Consider the following 22,378-nt stretch of genomic DNA (forward strand, 5'->3'; position numbering starts at 1 on the left):
CGTTAGTGTGTTGCTTCCTCCATATGTCCACCAGACCGAAATCTCTCAGCAAAGCTAATAACATCTTCGCTGCCGGGGTGGGTCTAGCTAGTTTTGTATCTGACCTATCCATTTTAGGATTCAGCGTGCAGTTGAAGTCCCCCCCCTCATATGACTGCACCTCCCACATGGGGACTGAGCTTGCTGTATAGCATCTTAAAATAGGCCACTGTATTTTGGTTGGGGCATATGTGTTTATGATGCACAGTTCGTTTTCTAGCAACCCCCGGATCGCTGCCATCCTCCCATCTGGCTCCACCGTGGCCTGTAGCATCTGGAAGGGTACATGTGGCGGCACCCAAATCATCACCCCTCTGGCGTACGCCGAGTACGTTGCTCCTATGGTGGTGCCTTTCCACTTTTTCTCCACCATAGCTTGTTTCTCTTTGGTGAGGTGGGTTTCCTGCAATAAGGCTATATCTACCTTCTGCCTTCTCAAGTACATCATTACCTTGTTTCTCTTCAGGTAGCTGTTGAGGCCTCTGACGTTCCAGGTTACCATTTTAAGGTCTTCCATTGTAGTTTCTGTCCCATCTCTTCTCCCTCCCTTTTTTTTTTACCTCTTTACCTCCCTCCGAGTTTGTTGAGCGTGAATATAAGCCCCTTCCCCGTCCCATATCAACCAAACCCCCCAACTGACCCCCCACCCCCCAACTTCCAACTCCCCTGCTCACCCTTTCCCCAACTGATACCCAGCTCCATCCCTGGATCTCAGGCTACCTCGCATCTAGCACTTTTCTCGGCTGTGGCCGGTACTTGGCGCACTGTGGGGGGTTATCGCCCTACTGGCGATTCACTAATCTGACTGATGGGGGCAGGGTTATTTGCACACGTGGCCCTCCCAGCCAACAAAGATGTGTCACGTACTAATCAAACTTTGTCAACTGTTCACCCCTCTATATTCCAGTCCACACAAGTCCTCATGTTGAGAGCGTTAGACCACCGTCAGTTGCACCATATTGGCGTGCCCAACGTGGCTTTGTCACATGCTACGCTGTTTAATTCTTGAAACTTTTAAAATGACGTGTTTTCACTTATCCTGTCCGCCTCTTTCTGATCCGTCTGCGTCATCTGGGCATCCCTGAGTGTTCAGCCAATTCGTCGCCTCCTCCGGATCCTCGAAGATGTATGCCTTGCCCTTATGTAAGATCTTCAACTTCGCGGGATACAACAGCATATATTTGAACCCCGCCACCCTTAGCATCCTTTACCGCAACATAGCTGAGCCGTTGTCTTTGCACCAGCATGGTGTAGTCCGAGTAGATTGTGATGGCTGCCGACGCTCGAGTTATTGTTCCTCCCTTTCGGAAGAATTCCAGGATCTTCTCCCTGTCTCTGTAGTTTAGGACTTTTGCAATGATTGCTCGTGGGGGAGCTCCAGGTGGCGGTCTTCTGGTGAGGTCCCTGTGTGCCCGTTAAATCGTGAATCCCTGCGAGAGCTTGCCGGCTCCAATCTCTTGGAGTAGCATATTTTCAACGTACTCCGTGGGGTCAGTTCCTCCTTCTCCCTCAGGCAGACCCACCATGCGGATATTGTTGCGCCTCGCCCTCCCTCCCTTCCTCCTCTTCCGCTCGGTCCTCCAGATTGCGCATTTGTTGTTTCAACACATGGACTTCCTCCAGAATTGGTAGTGCAGACCTCCGTGTTGTGTTTCACCGCACTCTCCAGGCTGCTTGTGCGCTCCGCCAGTGCCCTCATGTCCTGTTTTAGGTGGTTGACATCCACACCTACCACCTCAATCTTGAATTCCAATGCGGCCTTGAGGTCCGCTATCGTGGCGGTCCGCGAGGGTTTAATTTATGTGATAGCATTCAGGATAGGTTGGTCGTCACGAGGCTGGGCCCGGGTATCCTGTGGGCCAGTTTTCGCTGGCGCAGTCATGGTCGGGAATTGCGACGGCTTTGTGAAAATATCCATTGTTGGCTGCTTTATTTTGGACTTGCCGCCCTTCTGTGCCATTGGTCGGGTTGTTCCTCAGCAAATTTCCAATCTTAACAGCTCTTATGTCCACCTTGCTCTGCACCCACAGGAATTTCAGGTGGGGCAGTGTCCCAGATGCTGCTTATCTTGTTTCCAGTCCAGGGGTGGATATTGCGATCGTGTTGGGCGGGTCGCCGTCTCCCTGTGTTGGCCCCTCAGTCTGCGCAGGCCTGCGGTGGGCAACCCAGCAAAGGCTCCTCAACAGCTGTCAGTTGGGTCCTCTCTGTATGGGTGAGCTCTGTGGGTGCCTCCCCAGTGTGCCTGCAGTAGCCTCACCTGTGTGCCCGCAGCAGCTCCGCCTTGCGTCGGGGGCAGAATAGGTGTTCCAGGGCGCCACCGCATCCAATCATTCCTTTAGCATTCATTTGTCCCATACACCAGTGCCCTGTGTTGCTGCCCTCCGTGCTCCAAGTCCAGCTGCTTTGGCACAGTGCCTGGGCCCCGGGGGAGGTTCGGGTCCATGAGGGGGGCCCTTCACCACTGCGCGCTTACCTCCCCCAGTGGGACCAGCACCAATTGCATGGCCGCTGGGTACTAGGCTACTTGTATGGCATATGGGTCTTAGATGTTGTTCAGGGGTTCATGCCACGTGTGGATACCCACAAGATAATGCCTGCTAGCACCTTGTTGCCGTCAATGCTGCTTTCTTCTGAGTGCTCTCTGTAAGTTAATGCCCCTCTCTTTAGCTGTCGTGTCGGGCAGCCTCATGGGCGCGGGTGTCCAAGTCACGTGTATCCATCCTTTTGGGCCTCGCTGTTGCACTCGTGTGCTCAGTGCTTATCACATGGGGGGAATGCCCTCCCGCCACCGAGTGTACTCGCCTCGGTCTCTTTGGCCTGGCTTCGCTTTTGGAAGTGCGGATCCCTTTGTTCCAAGTGGGTCTCGCCCCTCCCTCCATGGCTCCAGTGCATGCGCCAGTTCGGGCCGTGCCACCCCGCGGGCCCTTGTTTCTCCTGGCCCAGCCGATGCCACTGCCTGCCGCCTCCAGCTGTGCCCGCTCCCCGTCAGGTCTCTCGCTGGGGCTCCCACGATCGGCAGTCCCAGTTACAATGTTGCTGCTCTCCCCTTGTTGCCAACGTCAGGCCGCCGGAGCGAAACAAATGATCAATATTGATTTGCAGTGGGAGTATATATTGGCGCAGGTTTAGGCGGGGCCCCACATCTAGTGGTTGTTGCCTCCAGAGATTGTTCGCTGTCCGTCCCTGCTACTCGGTCCCATCCTTTGTTTGTGGACCTCCACCATTTTGTTGAGGATCCCGCCGGGATGTTCTGTGGATTTCGCAGGCTCGTAACTTTGGAAAGAATCAGCCTATTCACACTGTTATACTGGCATGACATGCCGCTTGTGTTCCGACAGCAGCACATGCATTTATATTCCGTTCCTTTTTCATAATCATTCGTACGCCGCAGGATCAGCCTCGGATATGTAGGAGCTCACACGAAATGCAGCCCTACTCCATGGCTGCTAAGCCACGCCCCCACCCACCCTGCAATATTTGCCTCTTATCAACCAGATTGTCTCCCAGCCTTGCTCTGTGCTGGTACACTGTCTGAATCTTATTTGATCTGTTCTTGGTCTTGCACCATATTTGTTAGATGCGTTAAGTACATGTAGCTTGGCCATCTACCCAAGTGTGATTTTGTGCCCCGTGCTCTGTATACTGCTCGATATCTTATTGCATCTGTCTTTTGCCACAGGCGATATATGTGGCTGCCTCTGATCTACTTATTGTGTTTTTGCCTCCCTCTCTACATGTACGCTGCCTGATACCTTCTCTATGTATATCTTATGCAGCTTACTTTGGCTGCCTGGCACCTACCTTATTTCCTTCTGCTCACCCAACTTGCCTGCTTCCTACCTGACCTTACTTGCAGTGCAGTAGGGCCTTGTTTCTTGTGTCTCTGCTCCTACCTGATCTTATACTTTGTGTACCTGTATACCTGTCTTAGCCCCCCTGCACCATGAGGCGTGGCATTCCTATGCTGCATTTTACCTACTCTTACTTCATACTTGCTTTAGCCCCCACACCAGGTGCGTCTGTCCAATATTGCATTAATCTATTTGTTCCTGCTTACTTAATGTATCCCCCTGCAACATAAGGTGAGGCATTCCAATATTGCACTTTACCTACTTGTACCTGCATACTTGATGTAGCGCCCTGCACCGTGAGGTGAGGCATTCCAATGTTGCTTTTTACCTACTTGTACCTGCATACTTGATGTAGCACCCTGCACTATGAGGTGAGGCATTCCAATTGTTGCTTTTTAAATTTGCACAATCTGTTTCAAGGCCTAATAGGAACGTTTTTTGTTTTGTCTCCTTGATCCCTCTTCCTCCCACCCCCCCTTCCCTTTGTTTTGATGCGCCTTTTAACACCATTTGCTGTATAGGCGCATTATAAATACCCAATAAATACATATATACCTAAACTGTGAAAGCAAGAGACAGTTTTTTTGGTGGATTATCCAGTAACCCAGGATAACCAATCTAGGGGAAAGGAGCACAACCCTAGCATTGGAATCCTATATTTTGGGAACATTATTTTGCACTATTTTATTACCAGCAAACTGGGAACCTTTCTCTTGATTGAAAACACCAAGATCATAATTTTGCTTTTTGAAGAGACTATCCTTGCATTTATCTTAGATCATTAGTGTTAGGGACAGAGGTAGGTTTTGGGACATGACCGTGACAGACATTTTAGTTTCTGACTTCCTGATAGTTTCACTAGTTTCCCTTTGAGGCAGGTGAAACCCCTTGAGGCCTTGTCCACCAGTTTTTTATATTTAATAATAGTCTTTATCTAAAAACATGCCCCCATTGTGTTCGAGCCTTACATATGCACCGTTAGCTTGTCAATAGAAAAGTGAAGCAGAGACTGAACCAGGCAGATTGCTAAGCACAGCTGGGGGATAGGGATACCCTGCAATGTGCTTTATTCCTCTTCCACCAGCTATACTGTGGTTCTTCTATCTGTTCTGAGAAGGGACTGGCACTGCTGAGCTAGCTGGTGGGGCCAGGCCTGCCGGTCCTGCCTCCTGAGGCAGTACAGGCTCACGAGGGTGTAGACTGCAGGGTTGGTCTGTCCTACCCTCTCCATGCAGTGCTATGAGAATGAGAAGCAAGGTTGTGAAATCCTGAATCTTTAGGCACAGTGAGCATCCTCAGGGCCCTGACCACCCACAACGAATCTCCCCAGCTTCTGTCTATCCTCCGCACTTGCCTGGGCTCACCCTCCATCCTCTGAGGCACACACTTACCTTCCATTGCACTTCACCTATTGCTCACCCACGAGCACCCCGGCACCTATCCCATTCCTTCTCCTAAACATGATTGCAAAGGAACACAGTACTTGTGCCCACTGTCTCCAGGTTTGTTCATTGGGCAAAACAATGTGCAAGTGATAAGTGGACACAGCTCTACTGTTTGTTGGCTGAGAAGAGCAGACATTTTAAACCAAATGGCCCTTTGCACCCCTACACTTCTGAGGTAGGAGAGACAGATTGCACTCTTGCTATGGATGCCCCTTTCAGTTTTAAAATAATTAATTTAATGTGAGAAGTGCCAAATACAATCCTCAAACGTTACTGTACTTTTTCTAAATTGCTATCCTTTTTTGAGAGATACAGAACAAAGCAAAATAACACAAGTCATCCCTGTATTTCCCACATGTACTTGTTGATAAATGTCCTTTTGGCCTTTTGAGTTGAGACTGTCTGGGTGGCCTAACTTCTTTGTGCCAGTCCATTGGCAAGCACATTTAAAACATTGGTGCAAAGCTTTAGGAAGGATGGAACAAATCCAGAATATCAGAAATCTGACCTTATCGTTGCCCTCAAAGTTGGTACCTTACAAATCCTGACAGTAAAACTGCCCCCACCAAAGCTTTCGACACAGTGACACGTGCCCCAACTACATTCAGATGAGAAATATATTGACATTTGGGGTCCGACTATGAACCTCAAACAATTATAGATGATAAAGTGGATGCTAGTTGAGACAATTGAGGAACTCCCTTGTTTTTTGTGGAACATTTTCCTTCCAGCCATTGCCTCTCAATTGGGCAATACCATAGCCTTTCAATGTCTCAACACAGGCCAGCCAGGGAATCCAGTTCATCCTTCATTCACAGGAGCTCAAATGTACTCTCGTTTATATTAAGGTTGTTCTTCGGTTTTGGTTACTCTTTCCATTTCTAGGTTTTGATTTCTTTATAGAACCTGCAAATAAAGAAAAAGGAAGCCGTTCTAGAGAAATAAAGTAGGGACAATGACAAAACTCCCTAGTGTCCATGAGTACATTCTCTACGTTATCCATGGATCAAGTTTATCATAATTAAACACTAGGTGATCCTAAGCAGTAAAGGCAGCAATTTAGAACCACTTTCATTTGCATTCAAAGCAGTGCCTCCACCCCAGTTAAAATAGTTTGGAGTGGCAACAGTTCCTATACATTATCTCACCACCATTATGCCAGTCCGATAGCACAGCGAGTAGAGCGCCGCTTTGACATCTGTGCAGAGCCTGCTGACCCAGGTTCGAATCCCGGCAGGGCCAAACTCAGCATTTCATCCTTCTGAGGTTGATAAATGAGCACCACACACCATGGGTAATAAGCGCTCAGATACCTGAGGCTTCATAGCACTATATAAATGCTAAATTATTATTATTATAACACAGATGTGGGGCCTCCCTAAAATAACAGGGCACCACTCATGTGACACATAGGAAACATGTACATACACCAAATAAATAAACAAGATAATTGGACATTGGACTTGCCAGATCTTGGGCATACAAATGTTTCACCAGCTGTAAAAGTCAGATGGTTATCTGAAGTATCTGGTGCCAGTGTGATTGTCTATGTTTTGGTAAAACGGAAAGGAAAATGTAAACTTACATCAATGAACATCGTAGCTGTATATGTAATCAAATCATTGCAGCCCGCATTAGTACAACATTTTATAGAGAAATCTCATACTGATAAGGTATAAAATGAATGGAACTTAAAAAGATTAAACACAACAAAAATGGAAGAGCGGAAGTAATACGAATGTAGCAAAATATATTAATCGCAAAAATCGATGTAAAGGGGCTTAATGACTGTCTAGAATGGGATTTATGCAAATGTTTTTTTGCTTCACCACTGAGTCATTATGTTGGTGTAATGACCTAAAGACATATAAATAGCAGCATGTACCTAAAAATAACAACATCCTGGAAAAAATGCCCTCTTACATATATACATTGGGGTGTCTTTGGAAGTATGAAAACGTATGCATCATTTATACTCTGATGTAACATGACTAATATTGCATTGTGTATTCATGCTTGATCTATGATGATTTCCCTGTCATGGTGTATGTTTAACAGCACTATGTAGGTCAAACATAAATTCATATATGTATACATTACGCAAATGTTCAAATGAGGAGTAAAAGAAAAATGTCTCACCGCAGCCAAGCATTTTAGGCTTTTTTTAACAATGAATATGTTTGAATACACATGTATGTTATTAAGTTATGAACTTAAGGGATTTTCTAAGACATGCCATATGGTAGAATTACTTCATGTCACTCATGGTTTTCACACAGTATATTACATTGGCAGGTATAACACAGTATGCACACAATGTTATTAAGGAGACTAGTTAAGAATTACAAAAAAGGTAGCAGGTGCCCCTCTAGACAGAACATGGAATGATAACTTGTTCTGTACTTTTTTCCAACTTTGAGAGTCTGCAGCCATCGCTTTTTGCTCACTGTACTTTTCACAAGGGAGGAATAACCATTTGCATATCAGTCTTTGTCCCGCCCACAAGGGCCGTCCAGCACCGAAATGCCAGGCAAACCTCCTTTGAACAAGAGTACCAACAGCAACCCCAGACACACGTTTCAGCCTTGTTGGGCCTCATCCATGAATTGGAGCTCTGCCTCTGAGCACAGTGAGAAAGGGGTCCACGTCTGGGTTCCCCCAGCTAACTTAGGGAGCCCAAACCAAAGTTCTTTGCAAAAATAGAAAAAAGGTAGCAGGCGCCCCTATCTAGAAAGAACATGGCCTGATGACCTGCTCTGTGCTTTTTTTCCCACTTTGAGAGTCCGCAGCCATCGGTTTTTGCTCACTGTACTTTTCACAAAAGGAGGTTTGCCTGGCATTTTGCTGCTGGACTGCCCTTATAGGCGGGACAAAGAGTGATGCGCAAAAGGATATTCCTCCTTTGTGAAAAGTACAGTGAGCAAAAAGCGATGGCTGCAGACTCCCAAAGTGGGAAAATTACACAGAGCAGGTTATCATGCTTTGTTCTTTCTAGAGAGGGTCGCCTGCTACCTTTTTTCTAGTTAAGAATTAGTTGCATAATAGCCACATAGAAACCTTTTTTGGTTGTGTACATTACCATTGTATCCTAATGGTGTAACTAGCATTGGGATGCAGTATGGGGTGCACATTACAGTGTAAGACGTGAGATTCGCTAGAACAGCGGTCTGCAACCTGTGGCTCTCCAGATGTTTTGGGCTACAACTCCTATGGTCCGTCATCATTCAGTATGCAGAGCAGGGCTGGTGGTCGTCGTAGTCAAACATCTGGAGAGCCAAGGGTTGCAGACCTCTGTGCTAGTATATACTACCACCAAATGGACTAGCCTATGTCACATGTAGAGTGTGATGCTGATGCCTGTAGTGCATTGGCCAAAAGAAAAAACAAAATCAGTGTCATCAAAAAAGAATAAGGTCATCCTCCAGAAGCAAAGGCAACATTTCAACTGAACCATGCATCATATGAACAAGGTCAGCAAGACATATGGACGTAAGGGAGAGTAGAGCATAGATTTAAATCTTGGGAAAACACGGTTATTCATTGGACATTGACTGTGTGTGGTTTATGTCCACAGTCCTGAAGGATTCTTGACCACCCAAGAATAGTACACCGTAACATATATGTGCAAAGCCATGCATGTAAAAAAAAAGTGACGCTTGATAAAGGACAGGTCGGTGCTCTACTTCTCAGAACGAAGGTATCGATTAGGGTATAATTTATTTTCTATTTGTTTTTGGTGCAAAATAAGTAGACTCAATACACTAGTTCTAACACAGAAAAATTTCAATGTTATATGTAGGCGTCTGTATTAGTCCACCTTTTTGTTATGACCTAATGCCTCTTAAAGAAATTCCACAAATGTCATAGGATATATGATATGGCATTTATAACGCACCTGTACACAAGTGAAACCTATCTGGCTAGGTGGGAATACCTAGGCAATCTTCATAGCACTCATTGAATTCAAGGACATTGGGAAACATTTGCCTGGGGGGATGTAAAAGTGAAGTGACCCTAGACACAGCACAGGGTGGACATAGGCAGAAATAAAGTGACGGGGCGATGTGGTACAGAACAATATGAATGGGTGTAGATTTTCAAATTGATGCAAGTCTTCACACGATACAGGTTTTTACATGTTTGCCTATAGTTTGTTTTTGACTGCTAGTGAGCAGTACACATGAATGTGCGTTTTCAATAGTCTATATTGCAGATCACGGGTAGAATACAGGAATGATGCCAGGATCTGAGTCCAAGGTGCATCCATTTGTGGTGTAGTGTTACCAATCTGTAGGCACCCACGTGCATAGTTATGAACAGTGCCCCGTGAGGGCACGAGTTATGGTTGCATAGCTTACCATAACGAGCACATTTCTTTGGTTTTTCAATGTTGCACTGCAACCTTACCGCCCTTTTCAAAAAGGTTGTCACTTAATTGCTCTGTTTTCTATTAGGGGAACTTAACCATGAGGTCCCTATGAAAGGTACATAGCCCACTGGCCATTGTGCCCGGGACGTGGCCTTTGGCCGCATACCAGGCAATCGAGTCAAGGCATAAACTGCCCTAAATGACCTTTTCCTATATATAATGGGTCTGTGGGCCACTGGCTGTGGCCTTCAGCCAAGTCCATGACAACTTGGACAAGATGTAAGCTGCCCTGATGTGCTTTTCCTATATATAATGCATCTGTGGGCCACTGGCTGTGGCCTTCAGCCACGCCCATGGCAATCTGGACAAGATGTAAGCTGCCCTGATGTGCTTTTCCTATGGCTAACTGGCTCATGGGCCACTGGTCAGATTGTTTACTATGGATAACTGGCTCATGGGCCACTGGTCAGATTGTATACTATGGATAACTGGCTCATGGACCACTGGTCAGATTGTTTAGTATGGATAACTGGCTCATGGGCCACTGGTCAGATTGTTTACTATAGATAACTGGCTCATGGGCCACTGGTCAGATTGTTTACTATGGATAACTGGTTCAGTGCCTGGGCGCATGGCTGGGCAATCTGGGCAAGTTATGAGGGGCTCCAAATGCGCTTTCATTAAGATCGGTCGATGGGCCACTAGCTGTAGCCTCCAGCCATCACCCTCCTCACCCCCTCCCCTCACCCGCCACGAGGTTGCGCTACGTGTAAGACTAGGGTAATGTTGTGTTTTTTCAATATTCTTCCACTGCGCTGTTGGCAGAGATCGGATGAAGTTTGCAAACCAAACAGGGCCTTGTTTTCAAAATATTGTGATATTCCTCCTGTTTCCTAATTTAACAATTGGCTCCTTTCTCCGATGTTTGTGAAAAGCACATCCTCTCAAATTGCTGCAGACGTGTCCACAGACTGAGTCAGGAAATGAGTCTGCAGGCCAGACTGAGGTCTTGCACATTTTTCTTTACCTATTTCTTTTGACATTTTTAAGAAACCCCTTGGCGGATTAACACCAAATTTTCAAAAGCATACTTTCAGGACCGGATTGGCACTCTTTGAGAACATTTGCTGGAAATCCTGTCTGAGATTTGGGCTTTAGGTGCAATTTGTTTTTAATGCAAGTCGATGTTTTCCCAAATTAAGGTACCCCTTTTAACTTGGGACCCCCTTGATATAACCGTATGCAACGTTTGAAACAAATGCATTTTAAGAGTCTGCTTTGTTTTGGGAACCTTCTGTGCAGATTCTTTGAACGGTGCCAAAGCTATACTCCCCAAACAGTGCTGCTCCCAAGGGAGAGGCGAATTAACCACGTGTGTGGGTTTGGAGCCTGTGCATTTCTCTGCAAGGACATTACCGCACACCTATCTTGCCAATCAGTATTTCAGACATTCTCTGGCAGCTGAAAATGCACTGAACACTTCCTGCTAATTAATGTAATGATTTATCTGCCTAATCTGGCAGCAGGTTTGTTCATGTGTGCCACCTTTGGGGATGGTTTCGTGCAAGATGTGTTTTTATTAACTTTGCCTCCATCGTGGGACTCAAGTGTTGCCCTCCTTGAGATGCCAGTGGGCATCTCACTATCCTCCTCAGAATGCCAGCTGTTACCTTTTATTTTGTCAGCCATTTGTAATTTATCCTACAGAAAAACAGGAGCAAGAAATAAAAATATAAGAATCTTAAAGACGCATGGGTTCTCCCTCTTCTAAAAAAAAAAAAAAAAAAAACTAACTTAGACCCTGGTATTCCCACAAACTACAGGCTGATAACAACTGTACCGTTTTTCTCCTACAAATTCTAGACAAGGCAGCCTACCTCCAGATTCAAACCTTCCTGGAGACTAATAATCTACTTGGCCCCCGTCAATCCGGATTTAGACCAAGACACGGGACAGAAACTGCCCTCATCGACCTGAAAAACCAATTGGATGAGCGGAAGGATAAAGGAGAATTATCCACTCTCCTCCTACTGGACCTATCCACCGCCTTTGATTTGGTAGACCACAAAGTTCTGTGTAACCATCTTACCTCTGCGACCCACTTATCAAAAGATGCTACTACATGGATCCAGTCCTTTTTAGATAACAGATCTATGAGAGTGTTCTCCGCCACCTCTGCATCAAAACCAGTACCAGTCACCTGTGGAGTGCCCCAGGGCTCTTGTCTCTCCTGCTTGGTATAATATATTCACAAAGCCCCTATTCGATATCCTCGATAATCTGGGTGCCTCCTATACCAATTATGCGGATGACATCCAGATTCTCATTCCTATTTCAGGAGACCATGACACAGACGTGGCCTTGATTAACAAAATGTAACTTATCATACAAACGTGGATGGCCACACATCAGGGACGTCATTTCACAGAAATGCCAAGGGTAGCGGAAGTGACATCACATGACCCTTGACCTCTGATGACATCACAGGCAGTATGTCATTTGACCCCAACCCGAAGAGACCTCATGGGAAGCGATAGAACATGGCATTTCACTGCTTTAATGAGTCTAGCAATTATTGTATAGAATTCCAGAAAGACAAATTATTTGTTATTCCTATTCTTTCTGATTTAGGGTCACTGCTCAGTGTTACACTAATGGAATCCCCTGTTTTTAGAGGCCTCAAAATAAACTCCAGCCACTCCAGAAACAAAGAGCCACACGTCACCGGCCACAGCCCAGGAGCTTCAATGTAAAAAAAATAAATTAAAAAAATAAAACAAATTAAACATTTTTTGTACATGGTTTGAAAAAGATGTTTAGGGGTAGCAAGGGAGACCGCAGGGGTAGCAAGGGAAACCTCAGGGGTCGCAGTTGTGACCCCTGATGACCCCCAAATGACGTCCCTGCCACTCATGGCCCTTGTCTCAATGACGATACGACTGAGCTCTTACTCATTGGGTCAACAAATAGACTTAACAAACTTAACAACCAATAAAACTCTGTAACCATTGATGGCTAAATTATAAAAGTCTGTAAGGAGGTTAAAACCTTGGGTTTTTACTTGGATTCTGCATTGAACTTGAATAAACGAGTCAATGCTACAGCCTCCGCGACTAGTTACACAGGCACACTTATCTATTTCTGTAAACCATTCCTTTCAACTGTCAGCTGCATTATATTAGCTCGAGCCTTCATTCTGTCTAATCTAGACTATTGTAATGCTCTCTACCTTAGTACAAGCAAACATAACATCAACAAATTGCAAATACTACAAAATAATGCCTTGAACGGCCCTAAGCATCCCCAGAACACAGCACATCTCAAGTGCCAGGCGCTCCACGAAATGGTTAGCCATAAGGACAGAATACAGCTCAAATCTTTAAACCTCACCTATAAGTGCCTCGCTAACAGTGCTCCTAAATACTTAGTGGACAAATTCACTAAGCACACCTCGGAACGCCCTATCAGGACCTCGCAGACCAACAGCCTCAGGATCCCTAAATTTAAACTGAAGAAAACGGGAGGGAGCAGCTTCCCAGGTATGGCTCCTCAACTATGGAACTTTATCCCAGACTCCTTAAGAGCAACACCCGCATTCCAAAGATTTAGGAAAGATGCCAAGTCTTGGCTGTTCTCCCTTGACCACTGACAATGGCCTCGCACACCAGTATGATCTCAGAGCCAGAGTAGCTTCTGAAATACTTCTCCACTTCCAGTTTCCCATTACAACCTCACCCCTATAAAGCTTACGCCCTCAAACGAATCACTCCTCAAGAACAGATCCTGCTTCTACTGCACAAATCATTACACAGACCTTGGAAATAGTCTGTAATGTTATGCTTACGACCCATTATGTAAATATTTGCCTATGATGTTTCCAATGCTGTAATCATTACCCATGGTGTAACGATTTGCCTGGGATGTACGTCATCTTGATTTTTTTCGTAGAAATGTTTCATATGTTGTAATCATGACCCATGGTGTAACTACTCGCCTGGGATGTACATTATCTTGATTGTCTGTAAAATGCCTGTAACCTTTGCAACTTGTAATGCGCCCAGATACCCCCAGTTCAGAGCGCCATATAAATGAATAAACAAACGAGTAAACAAGATCAAAAAAGTTTCCGACTTCCTATTGACTATGTAATAAATAACTGGATTAATAGAGGCGTACATGTGGTGATTAAGCATGTATTAAAGGTATGGAAGACGTGGAAGAAGCCTCCATATCAGGAATGGCTTTGATATGAGGATTCTTTCTAAATATGAGAAATGTTTGTTATGTAAGCAGCAAAAAGAAACAGTATATGAAGAACTGTGGGGACCTTTCAATGAATTTGATGGAAATTGATTAATGAATATTGGGGTGTGTATGTGTTGTCCTTCGTCTCGTCTTGTCTTGTCATATGTTTTAAATTGTATTTTTGGAGATCCTGAGTTTGGTTTTTGGGTTGTAGATGTACTGTTGTGATTTCATGGTTATATTGCCTGTACATAATGTACATAGTTCAAGCTCAGTATTTGGTTATTACATGATTTATTATTTTAATGAAAATTATAAATAAAGTTTTTTTTTAAAAAAGTTTCCGACTTCCAACCCCGACTTCCAATGCATCCAGTATTCCCACTTGTCAATAGGAGTGTCATAATTCAGATTTGTTTGTATTTAACTGTTTATGAACCTTTCTACACAACATCATGGTGACAAATCCCAGTTTTTGCCACACAGGGCGCCTTCTGTCATTGTTTTTATCATTCATAGCTATTACGCATGCTATTCAAGACCTCAAAGTAGGCGGTGTTGCCACTTTCGGTGATTGGATAAAACTTGTACGATCAACACTTGAGATTCTCATTTTAAGAACTTTCATACAATCGATAGGAATTGCCATTGCCTCTTTTCGGAAATGTATATTGCAAAGAAGTATCCAATTACCAAGCAAAGGTGTTACATCCCTTAAAAAGCACAACCAGGATGTATAAAGCAGGATCCAGCCCTTTCCTCAGCAGGGCCCCCCTCACTCCCAAACCCTCAACTAGGAATTTATATCAGACCACATTTCTTTTCAGGCGACCATCAGGACCCCATAACAGAAGCTGCTGCTTATTTAGAAACTTATGTTCTTCAGTTTAATGCATCAACCATCTAAACTTTCAGTCCCAAATTTGTTGTACTCTTTCCTTCTTTATATATTGACTTCTGATCAATAATGTAATGTAATATGGCATTGCATATCACCTATTCCCATTGGTATTGCATCAATGCGCTGTAGGTGAACGCCCTCGGAGGACCAAAGTCCGTGGTATGGGAGCTTTGTCAGGAGTTTAGAATGCGTGTGTGCATTTTAGCCAATACGGAGGTAGACCGGGGCGCCCAAGTCCTTATTTATTTGAATTTATAAATCTCCCACTACCCTCGAGCATCGTGGCGCTGGTAAGAATGCTTGCTTAGTTACATAAGTGCAGTTAGAAGACATACATACGTAGATGATGGCTTCAGACAATTACAGTAAGAGCATAATAGTGATTACATAGATTGGTGGGCAAGTATATGGTGCCAGCCACATTTTACACAGCAGCAGCTACATAAAGTTGCAATGTCAGTTTCGGTGGGCAAGAGCATGGTGCCAGCCACATGTTGCATGTCGGCAGCTACAAACAGTTGCGGGGTCAAGAATAGTACGCATACATTAGTGCTACCTAAGGGTTGAATGGCGGCAGCATCTCATGAGTACGTGGTCATGTTCAATGGGCAAGTGCGTGGTGACCGGCACAGATACATAGGAGAGAAGCTACAGATGGGTGTGTGGTTGGTTTCATACATAGAATAGCATGGGGCCAGTCCCTTATTGGACGGTGGCAAATGCATACTATTACATAGGTTTAAATCAACGGGCACTAGCCTAGAGCAAATCTCATGGAATGGCGGGCAACTACATACACTTACTGTGGTGGGAGGAGAAGGGAGGAAGGAAGGACTAGGGGGTAGGTGAAGGGGCTGGGGACAAAAATGGGCAGGCGCGGGGGTGGAGAGTGGGGACATGAAGGGGGGAGAGGAGGGGTGGGTGGGGTGAGGGGGGTAAGACATGCAGGGGGCAGCAGGCGGAGTTTTAGACATACGGGGGCAGCAGAAGGGGTGAGGGGCATTCACTCACACTGGCGACCAAGGGGAGGGGGTGGGGGGCATAGACTCACACTGGCGACCAAGGGGAGGGGGTCGGGGCATTCATTCGTGCTGAGACCAGGGGGAGGGGGTGGGGGGTGCGGTCCTTAACGCACTCTCCTCCTTGTTTCCCCGCGAAGCCTGGGTTGGGGCTCACCTCGCCTGGGAAAGCGAGCCATGTTCAGCTGGCTTATGGATGGCTGCTGTGAGGTTGTCGGGAGAGTATGCGAGTCCAGGAGACTGAACAAGTGTCCAGCTAGACCACATTTTTTGCATTCTAAAGGCAGAGGTGTTGTGACATCGAATATGCCCTCTTCGCAAAGATCGGGTAACTGGGCCTATTCAGTTTAAGTGGATTTGAATTGTATGGACCTGGTTGTTTTCAATGCAATGTCTAGAGGGGGGGGGCACACAGGGAATCATTATGTGCAATTTGACACAATGTGTAGTCTTGATTGGGGATTGCCACATCAATTGAAAGTCCTACTAGCGATGTAGCTGAACAGCCCATGGATGCAACACTGTTGAGTGTATTGGCGGCCCTAGCTAATGGATGGGAGTTCCTACCATTGCGATTTAGCTGAAATGTGGTGATGTTGGGGGAAACGAAACCTTTCAAGAATGGGTGTGTAGAAAATGTGGTCTCTGGTCGTAGAGTCATAGAAATGTGCTTTTTTCCTTTGCTGTGGTTTTGGCGGGAAGTTGTAAGAACCTTTTCAATACCTTTTTTTTAAGGCCCATCGTCTTTATTCCAGAGACCCGGCAATGGATGACCGGATGTCAGCGAATTATTTTCTCTGTGGCCGACTGGTGACATTTATAAGGCGCTTAAACAGTTTAATAAATGAATGGACATCAGGGCATTTTTTTATTTTTAATGTTTACTTTATCAAATAAATTTGAATTGTGGTTGTTTGAACAGTTATTTATTCATGATTTGAAATCTCATCTGACCCTTTTCTATTCGTTCATTTGTAGCGAGGTTCTGGCCCAACGTTTGCCAAAATATTGCTGTCATTAATTGCAACTGCAGTTTCCCGAACTTTGAGTTGTGACGTAACTCATGTGACGTTTTGAAGTTTCTCTTTAGGGTGGTAGGTCACTGTGCCTTCGTGTTTCGCATGCAAATGAAGCGATGTGAGTAGGTGTGCTGACCCTATTTTCCCCCAAAACTCTGCTACTCAAATACACAAACCCGCAGTACTGTTTTCACCATGAACGCTAGGCCGTTTTCCACCTTTCCTTCCCCGAGTACAACCCCTTCTGCCGTCGCCCCTCCCCCCCACTTTAATTTATGAAATCATTCGGTTTATTACAGCTGTGGTGTCTGGCTCCTTTAAGATGGGTCATGACTGGATGCTAATAAAAGGAGCACTCTGCAGGCACGTGCTTCAGAACGGCTGCAGACTCTAAGAATGGAATGACTCAGTGTTTCTCTCTTTTAGGCCTGCAGGCCATGGTGCCGCGGAGCACTCTTGCCAGTACGGTGGCCAGGGTCTGCACATGGTGGGTATGGTCAGCCCTGCCCCTACATAAGACCCGGTGTTCCCCGGCAACCAACGCCAGTGCTGTGCCATAGGTGCTGATGTCCCCTAGCACCAATGGAGCAGGCTTGAGTGGCCTCGCCGGCCCCCAAAACAACACCCACATAGAACATCCTTCGTCCATACAAATGTTCTAACTCAAAGTAGTACATCAAGTGTGCCACGCCTCTGTTAACAGATGACACGTGTTAGCTTAAAGGATGCACTGTTTGTTGAATTCCCAGGACACTTTATGTTTTTTCTTTAGGCAAACGTACTTCAAACGAGGCAGATTGTTCCATATTTTATTAAAAGAGGCGTCTTGCAATTTACAATTCGTTTAAATGGAGCATACCCGTACCATCCAACTTTCAATGAGTTTCTGCAAAGACGGTTGAGTAACTTGGTTCTTTTGTGAACAGGCATGTTGGCCCATGGGTGGGTGGGTTGGTGAGAGGTACCGTACCATGTAACTTTCGATGGGTTACTACAAAGATGGTTGAGCTACTTGTTCCTTTTGTGAACAGGCATGTTGGCCAGTGGATGGGTGGTGGGTGAATGGTACTGTACCACGTAACTTTCGATGAGTTACTGCAAAGATGGTTGAGTTACTTGTTCCTTTTGTGAACAGGCATGTTGGCCTGTGGGTGGGTGGGTTGGTGAGTGTTTGGCAAGAGGTACCATACCATGTAACTTTCGATGAGTTACTGCAAAGATGGTTGAGTTACTTGTTCCTTTTGTGAACAGGCATGTTGGCCAGTGGATGGGTGGTGGGTGAATGGTACCGTGCCATGTAACTTTCAATGAGTTACTGCAAAGATGGTTGAGTTACTTGTTCCTTTTGTGAACAGGCATGTTGGCCCGTGGGTGGGTGGGTTGGTGAGTGGTTGGCGAGAGGTACCGTACCATATAACTTTCGATGGGTTACTGCAAAGATGGTTGAGTCACTTGTTCCTTTTGTGAACAGGCATGTTGGCCAGTGGATGGGTGGTGGGTAGATGGCACAGACCTGGAACAGCACAACCCATAACCCAGAATTGGTTGGGATGCACAGTGCGATATGGAGTGCATAGGCCATGGAGGAGGAGTAATGTAGGATTATGCAGAGGGAGCAACCTGTTTATTTAGGAGGTGGAGGTTAAGTGAGGACTTGGCTGAGTGCATAGTTATAGAGGTTTTTAACATGTGAGGGAAGAGGAGTTCCATTGAAGCAGGGCAAGAAGAGAGGAGAAGAGGAAGTGCGAGGGAGCTCAGGTCAGGAAGGGTGGGGGGGCGTGGAGAGATTACAAGGCGAGAACAAGGATAGGGTGTGTGGCGAGAGTAGTGAGAGAGTGTGTTGGCTAGGTATGGGGGGGGGGCAAGGCTTTGCGAGTTAATGCCTCGTGGGCAGGGAGAGAAAAGTAAAGGATCCTACTGCGTACAAGTGACATGCTGGGAAGGAAACCTAGCTTGGATTTTAGGCTCCTAGCAAGTGAAATGGTGTGGCATCAAATGTTAGTGGGCGTGCCTAATACTTGCCGATCTGCTGCACTGCGCTTTGCTGTGGCATTGCAGTGTCATCCTATATTCTAAAGATGCATAGCTTTAAATTGACACACACACTGATTTAACGTGTATGACGTTTTCTAGGTTTAACTTTATCTTTCTTAAACTTTCTTCTAATATATATTGTGATATTTCTGAACCTGCTATTTGATTTTTCTTGTAATGTATAATTTATTGTTATGGCTGTGAAAAGTTCACAGGATGCACTATATATATATATAATTATTAAACCGTTTTGAAAAGAAAGAAAAGCACCCCTCTTTGTCTGGCTAGCAAGGGGCAGCCACCGCCTTGCCCGCTTCTTTGCATTTGTGCCACGCAAACGCCTTTTAGCGAAGAAGAAGCTGCGATTGTGAGCGGTGGCCCTTCGTGCTTGTAATGAACTCTGGTTTTCTTTGTTATTAGATTGCAGCAAGGCACATATATGTAAACGTTTGTAATGCAGGGATAACGTGGGCCATAATTGCCATGAGACCAAATCTGAATTGAAAAGATGCTTTGTATGAAGCGCTGGTTAATCCCAAAGGCAAAGCACTCGTGTCTGTTCTTTTACTGAATGTCCTGCTGCACATGTATTGAGCCGTCATGCGCTGTGCACAAATGCTAATCCCGCCGTGTGTCTTTCCTTTAGGTTGGGAGCAACAATGCTGATCACCCGTCGTGGAATAATTCGGCTGCCTGGAAACCACAGGTAAAAGGATGCTGTCACTATTCATTCCTTCCTTCCGGGCCATTTAAGAAAATACATTTGCCAAGCGACACAGAATTGTGCATTTCGTTTCAGGTGTCTGTGCCATGTGTTTGTAATCTGAATGGCATGAAATTGCCTCTTGACTGTTATTCAGGCAGGTAAGCATACATAGTTCTGACTGCCACGGTCCTCTTGATGAAAGGACCCTGCACCAAGAATTTGCAAAACCTCTGTCTATAGATCTCGGAAGGACAGCTCTTGGAAACTAGACGACGCAGAGCAACACAGGTTCGATCCCCGGGTCCGAACTTAGAAACCTCTGGGTATTAAGCGCGTTATAAATCACCTATAATAATAATATAGTGGGGCATAACAGATGATGTGACCACTAGGATTGAAGGGACGCGCCTGCAGCAGGTCACGATCTTCATCAGGAGAGCGGGTTTCGCATGTCGTACTTCTAGCCACAGAGTCAGAAAATGTACGAAGGACAGCACTGCCCTCAACCATCGTGGTCAGGGTGGTAAATGTTTGCCTCCTATTTAGCCAATGATCTTGGCTGATCCACCAGAATTTGGATAACTGGAACAAAAGGTTCTTCCACCAGAATTTGGATAACTGGAAAAAAAGGTTCTTAAATAAAGTAGCGTTGCTACAATTCTGCTTTGTGAGGATGGGTGTGGTCTTAGACTGTCAAATTAGTTGGAGACCATACATTTGTTCCTAGATGTCTACCTGCCTCCCCTTCCTCCATTGTCAAGACTGTCACGCAACAACTGGTTCCTACAGACTGCTCCATTGCACTGGGACAACTATTTGATGCCAATTCTTCCTTCGGGCACGTCTCTGTTCAAATCATGAAGGTGTGTTGCTGTTTGGTTGCCTTGGCAACTGAAATGCGGCTTCTGTCACGCTGCAAAAGACGCGTACTGCTGCGCCCCTTTACTTCTCCGCCTGATGTTTGTCACCCTTGCCACCATCTCCTTCGTCAATAAATTTTATGATCGTGCGTGCCTCTGTTTAAAGAAGGTCAGGAGTTCAAGATTGAAGTGGTTGCTCCAGACTATCTTGTCAGCCTGACCGTCTAAGAAAGTGCCTCGTGAAAGACTATGCCTATGGTTTGGAGTTTGCTAGAAGTTTGAGATGGGAAGGCTTGAACAGGGCTTTTGGGTAAAGAAGACTGAGTGATGATGATGATGGCGGCGGCGTGCAGGGGGGATTTACACATATGAATTCAAAAAGGTTATCCATACGTTTACAGGTGATCCCGGCTACTTAGCCCAAAGATGCAAACGGCCATCGGGATATTGTCATTGTTCATGTGAAACATCATTATAAGTTAAGGCAGTATATGGTGGAATGAGTTTAAATACTTGATAAACACATTAAAGTAAGTACATGGATATTTAATATGCCTATAAAATACCACAAGTCCCTCCAAAGGAGTACACCTCAAATAGTTCAGTTTTTTATTGAGCCAAAGCAAGAGTCTTAGAAATATGATGATTACACAACCACCCAAACGGCAACACACACACACACACACACACACACACACACACACACACACACACACACACACACACACACACACACCCACACACCACACACCACACACCACACACCACACACCACACACCACACACCACACACACCACACACCCCCCCAGTTCCTTCTGGTTCTGAACCTATCATACACTAACACACCCTGCCCTCCTGCCTGCCACTGGGTGGTGGCGGTGTGCGGTATAAGTCAACATAACTAAACCCTTGTCTTGTCCTGCAGATGGGGAGCAGGTGCAAGTGGATCTAGGTCACCTGGCCTAAGCCGCGCCCACCTGCTGCCCTCCTGGTTGCCGCTCTTTTTCCCTACTTAGGCAGCCCTCCAACCTCTTTTCCTTTACAGATTGGGAGCAGGTGCAAGTGAATGTAGGTCACCTGGCCTGAGCCCTGCCCACCTTCTTAGCCCTTACTCTTCCTTTCTACTCTTAACTCTTAGGTCACGTACATCTCTCACCCGGGCATCTGAAGCGAAGGGCAGGTGATGAAAAGGGCAATTCCTGTTTGTACCAGGGCCCAAACCACTGCTCAGGCGACAGGTAACCATGCGCCAACATTTGTTTTCTCCCTGTGTCCCCACAAGCCATCCCCACCATCATCGGGCAACGCCAACTTCTCTGGTGCTGAGGTGAGGACAGGTGCTCCATGGCACAGTAAGTTGGGCATTTGTAAAGGTTTTATTCTCTCACCGCAGCACGTGTGCCCGCTCCCCCCTCCCTTTGTCCCGGTTGCTTCCTTGTTTGTAGGACCTCCCCCCACCCCACTGCGCTCCCATTGGTTGGCAGGCCCTTTAAATCGGCCACCCCTGCTGTGGCAGCCCCCTCGGCCAAGGACCAGAGGCTAAGGCCATCTCCAGTGGCGTCTGCCGGTGTCCACAGTGGTAGCACGTAGCCTGCAGCCGTTGACCTGCTGCGACTGATAAGGTAAGTGGAATCTGGGTGTGTTGTATTGTGCTGTGCTCAAAAACATATCTTTTTCCCCCCTTTTGGGAAAGTCGAATCTGGGTGTGTTGTATTGTGCTGTGCTCAAATACTTCTCCCTCCCATCGTAGGTCCCTGCATCCTGTTCCGTTCCTCACTCCTGCGTTTCTCTTCCTTCCTCTCCCATCTCAGCCCTTCCCTCTCCAATCTATTGTGTGCTATTCTGACACGGTCTCATGCTCCACTGTTTTTCTGGAATTACTTTGCATT

General features: G+C 45.9%; 1 protein-coding gene across 1 annotated transcript in view; it reads left to right on the forward strand.

Annotated features, from left to right (window-relative positions):
* B4GALNT3 (beta-1,4-N-acetyl-galactosaminyltransferase 3) overlaps window positions 1-22,378 on the forward strand; it is a 946,759-nt gene that overhangs the window by 469,759 nt on the left and 454,622 nt on the right. The window contains exon 3 of the mRNA XM_069628599.1: window positions 19,569-19,628. Coding sequence (XP_069484700.1) covers window positions 19,569-19,628 — 60 coding nt within the window. The remainder of the gene's footprint in view (window positions 1-19,568; window positions 19,629-22,378) is intronic.

This window comes from Ambystoma mexicanum, chromosome 12 (assembly GCF_040938575.1).
Source record: "Ambystoma mexicanum isolate Mex_15411 chromosome 12, UKY_AmexF1_1, whole genome shotgun sequence".
In the NCBI taxonomy this organism is placed as follows: domain Eukaryota; kingdom Metazoa; phylum Chordata; class Amphibia; order Caudata; family Ambystomatidae; genus Ambystoma; species Ambystoma mexicanum.